This window comes from Castor canadensis, chromosome X (assembly GCF_047511655.1).
Source record: "Castor canadensis chromosome X, mCasCan1.hap1v2, whole genome shotgun sequence".
Lineage (NCBI taxonomy): Eukaryota > Metazoa > Chordata > Mammalia > Rodentia > Castoridae > Castor > Castor canadensis.
Genome location: NC_133405.1, coordinates 108,970,792 through 108,975,829, shown reverse-complemented (window position 1 = coordinate 108,975,829; position 5,038 = coordinate 108,970,792). Strand labels below are relative to the sequence as shown.

The following is a 5,038-nucleotide window of genomic DNA, read 5'->3' as shown; positions in this document are numbered from 1 at the left end:
AAAAGCAACTGAGGCCAATAGGAAAAGGGGACCAGGAACTAGAGAAAAGGTTAGATAAAAAAGAATTAACCTAGAAGGTAACACACACGCATAGGAAATTAATGTGAGTCAACTTATCCTTATCTGAACCAGCAAAAACCCTTGTTCCTTCCTATTATGGCTTATACTCTCTCTACAACAAAATTAGAAATAAGGGCAAAATAGTTTCTGCTGGGTATTGAGGGGGTGGGGGGAAGAGAGAGGGGGCGGAGTGGGTGGTAAGGGTTGGGGGGGGCAGGGGGGAGAAGTGACCCAAGCCTTGTATGCACATATGAATAAAAAAAAAAGTACAGTACTCTTTAAAGAATTTATAATGTAATATATTAATACCATGTACAAGTAGGAAAATGATACTTACACAACCAAAAATGAAGATGTTTCTGAAGTAAGGACACATACACATATTGGCACAGAGACATAGAGCTTTTCACTTCAATTTCACAATATTCAGGCATGGGTCAGGAATAAACACAGAAACAGTAAAAACTGGTACAGATATCAAATAGCTCTCTTCCAGACAGCATGAAATTCTTCTTTGGATTGAACTTAAAAATAGGCAAACAAAAGACCAAAATAACAGATACTGTGTTTTCTCACACACAACAAAGAACAGATCCCTTCAAACTATTAATCTAGTAAAAGAAATATCCAAATATCCAAATGATCAGACCATAAAACAAATTCTCACAATATGATCAAGCAAATTTGTATTTAGTATACACACAAAAGAACTGAAGACATATATTCACATGAAAACTTGCACATGAATGCTCATAGCAGCATTTTTTATAATAGCCAAAAAAGAGAAATAAGAAATGCCCATGAACTGATGAATGGATAAACAAAATCAGAAGTATGCATGTAATGCACTATTTTATAGCCATAAAATGAATGAAGTCCCAACATTCACTGTGATGTGGCTGAATCACAAAAACATTATGCTAAAGTGAACAAAACCAGATGCCAAAGGCCATATATTGTATGACCTCATTCATATGAAAAATGTCTAGAATAGGAAAACCCACAGAAACAGAAGGAGATTAATTTTTGCCAAGGGTCAATTAATATATAATAATTTTGAAAATGCTATTCACATAGGAGAGCCAAAAGAGACAAGCTTGGGCTTTAAACATGCATACACAATGTTTAAATATGCAATACACTTCTGTCAGTGAAGCTTACACAACTCTAGTAGGTGAATCAAAATAGGTAGAAAAAATTATCAAAAACTGTAAAATCACGACACTCAAACTGGCATGAACATATGTTAAAATATTTATCAGATAAATATCTGGCATAGGTGAAATAAACTAGCAAATATTATGACCAGTTCAAAGGGGAATCAAAGAATAGAAACAAGAATATTAATCAGGAGCATTGAGATAAATATGTAAATAGAGGCAAAATTGGTTTGATTTCTATGTGAAAGGACAATTGAACCTCTAGTGGAAGTTGTGCCTGTCTATCATTGACCTACAACTTACAAATGTATGTAAAAGATCTGAGACAATGTAAGACTAGAGTCAGACAGATAACCTGGAGTTGCATCCTACAAAGAAAATGTTTTAATTGAGACACAGATTTTGCTAGAATGCTAAAGTCAAGTACAAAGTTAGTGTTTCTTCAGAATCAGGGTCCAGTCATTTGTGTAACCAGCTTACTGTGGCAGACATTTCTAGACCTAAGTCTGATCAGAGCCCAGTGAACACAGATGACATCACAAAGTCTAGGTTGTTACAAAGGCAGCTCCTGACCAATGAGGAGCACAGGGAAACAAGCGGGAGGGGATATAAGCCCTGGGATTTTGAGAGGCCCAGGCCAGAAAAGAAAACAACCTGAGCCAACTAGAGCAAAACTCAGCAACCACTATGGCTGGCAAAAAACTCAGCTCGAAATCCACTAAGCCTAAGAAGCAGCCCATATCGCGCTCCACAAGAGCCGAATTACAGTTCCCCGTTAGCCGTGTGGACCGCTTTCTTCGACAGGGTGATTACGCCCAGAGGCTGAGCTCATCTACCCCCGTGTTCCTGGCTGCCATTCTGGAGTATCTGACCGCTAACATCCTGGAGCTGGCTGGCAATGAGGCCCACAGCCAGGGCAGAAGGCGCATCACTCCGGAACACGTGGAGACCGTGGTTGAGAACAACCAACATCTCCATCACTTATTTCAAGAGGATGCCAAATCTTCAGATGGTGAGGTTCCCGAACCCGAGAAGAAGCAATGATGCCTGGGTCTCAGCTGGTGGGATCTCTTCAACAACCTCATGCAGCCCCCCAAATGGCCATAGGTTGGGCAACCCATCAACTGTCTTATTAAACTGTTTAAACCAATGCCAGTGGTCTGACTCCTCTCAGTTCGGCATTTTGAGTGGGAGGTGTCCATGGGACATCCAGAAGAAGGGTTGGAGGGGTGGAAGTGTGGTCACTCTGGGGCTTTTGAATCAGTGATTTCAGGGGAGTAGTTTCCAAAGGGACAGTGTGGGCAGTGGCCCTGGTGGATGTAGGCTGCTGAGGTACAGGGCAGAAAAGGTGTCCTCATGGGCTCTGGCCATGGGAGGCCAGAAAGATGGCTGGGGACCTCCAGGCATGTTGTATTCCCAGGGTGATGCTGGCAACTGGGGAGGCACTGAAGACCATGACTGTGGTGGTAAAGGCTTTATTCATAGCAGGGAAGGTCTCAGGTCAGAAGGCAATGGCAGTGGGTGTGGGAGAGAAGGTGGCACACTGTGGACATAAACTCAGTGGGACAGGGGTGTTCATATGAAGATTAAGGAGTGATGGTGATACCATAAGGAAATGTACAAAAACCCAATTATGGTCAGTTTGACAAGGTACATGTGATCCTTATGAGCACTCACAGGTGCTGCTTTAAGTTAGAAATAAGATTCATATCAAGTGTTGCAGCATCTGCCCCTCACCTGTGAGTGTTCACATTTGAGGTTTTCACTGTTCATTCGGCCCCTGAGTGCCACAGTCTGCTGCCTGCTGCCCTTTCACAGAGGGTGGCTCAGAGACTGCCCAGTTGGCTTCCACAGTAGAATCAGAGGATCTGGGTTTCAGATCCCAGTGCACCACTTTTCTAGCCAGGTGGCCTTGGACATTCATGTTTCTTCTCATCAGAGGTTTCCTCATGCTCAAGATGAGGGAGAAGAGTCTCTCCATCTTTAGTTTTCCCAAATATAAGTCTACCTGTTCCTGTAAACTTCTGCTTCACACAGCACAGGCCCAGGGTAGCCCTTAATAAACAGCTGCATCTGTTTCTTGTTCTAGCCACACATGCTCAGGTGTGCCTTCCCATGGTGCAGCTGGGCCTGGTGCCCAGGTCACTACTGGGCACTGGGGTCACTGGCTGTGACAACAACCCTCTGCTTCTACTTGTTTAGAGATGGGAGAGTGCCAAGCACAGAAAGGAGCCAAGAGGCAATGGATATGGCAAGTAGGCCACACTCCAGTCTCCTCTCTGCTTCTTCCTGGTCACTCACCCTCTCTCTGCGTCTGTGGAAAAAGGATTTGGCTTGGCCTTTGGCTAAATCACAGGAATGGCCTGAGAATGAAGGTAATAGCGCTCTTTGGAAGATATACTTGCAATAGTCCAAGAAGACTTTCTTGACACATAATGCCCACTGAACCTTATATTAATAGAAATCTGATTGCCAAGATGTCCACCCCGCAGATTTGTGGTTTCTTGTAGAACCATGTAGCACTCCTTGACCAAGCTCACTACTTTCTCCTCTGCTTATTCAAGTAGCAAGCTGGCCTTTCCCCAGGAGCTATAAGTGGAGGGTCTCCCTCAGCTGATCACATGATTGGGACACATCCATTCCTCCCTTCACTGTGGTTTATTATCTCTCTGTCCAAGGCCTGAGTTTCTCTTAGCCCAGTGTCCTTCAGTGAAATGTGAGTGCTTCTAGGGAATTAGTCATTTTACTCAGACCTGGACATGTTGGTTAAACAGCTGTCTGATATTTAAAAGCTTCATATTTGGCTTGTGGCTGTGGGTTATTGTAGCCCAAAACACAGCCCCCTGAGTACTTCACAGGACATCATTACAGAAGAATTTATTCATGGAGGGAAAAGCCACAGTAGGTGGGTTAAACATATTGGCTGGGCAGTTCTGTGTGGTCAGGCAATCACCTTATAGTCCATGCAAAAGTGACATCAATGCTCACTGTGACTGGAGGCAGCCAGGGTTCCCAGGCTCTCTCAGCTCTCTCTGTTTGATATCTGGCATGCAGTTTGGAGGCTGAGCTTACAAGAGTCCCTGCTGGTAAGGCCTCTGAAGAGTCAAGGGGCTTGAGAGCATCATCAGGGACACCGCCCTCCCTTTGTGCATTGTGCTCAGCTGTGCTTGTGGGTTTCACAGGACACACAGGGGCCACAGCAACATAGCATCAGCCTAACCCAGCACCCTTCTAAATGTCCCACATGTGGAAGGAATTTTACACTCAAGAAAAGAATGGGAGAAGAGTGAGAATCACTGCCCTTGGGAAGGCATGAGTCCACTCAAGTATAAGCCTATTTATACTTTTCTGAAAAGCAGGAAGGCAATATGGTGAGGAAGGATTTATTTAGCTTGGGTCCCATGAAGAGGACACTATTGGCAACCAGTGTACTGCTGGGAGAAGGAAACCTAAAACTTGAGTAAGCAAGGAAATGCTGACAACCAGATCTGTGATCAATCTGTGTCAGGGTCTGACATGGGTTAACAAGTCATAAGGTATCACTGATGAAAATAGATATGCCCAGGAGTCAAACCTGGTGGGAACTTAGAACGCCATTGGTGTGGTGTTGGCATGAACACAATGTCTAGGAACAAGACTGTCCTCATACCTAAAGCATCCTTTGATAGCAAAGGTTTTACAACAGCCCAGGACCTTTAGTCCCAGTATGTGACAGATCCTATAGGATGTGGTCAGAGACTGAAACAGTCTGGCACTTTATAAAGGACCTTAGTTACTCCCAAAGTAGGATTTTAGAAAGAGAAGTCATTCCTCTAAAT

At 43.8% G+C, this 5,038-nt stretch overlaps 1 protein-coding gene across 1 annotated transcript; it reads left to right on the top strand.

The window, feature by feature from the left end:
- The first annotated feature begins 1,907 nt into the window (after positions 1–1,907).
- Positions 1,908–2,264, top strand: LOC109675728 (histone H2A-Bbd type 1-like). Its single transcript, XM_020152369.1, has one exon. It carries the CDS (start codon positions 1,908–1,910, stop codon positions 2,262–2,264), a length of 357 nt encoding a protein of 118 aa, XP_020007958.1.
- The last annotated feature ends 2,774 nt before the right edge of the window (positions 2,265–5,038 follow it).

Coding starts and splice junctions, on each gene's coding strand:
- LOC109675728 (XM_020152369.1), top strand. CDS start 1,908: ATGGCTGGCAAAAAACTCAGCTCGAAATCCACTAAGCCTAAGAAGCAG.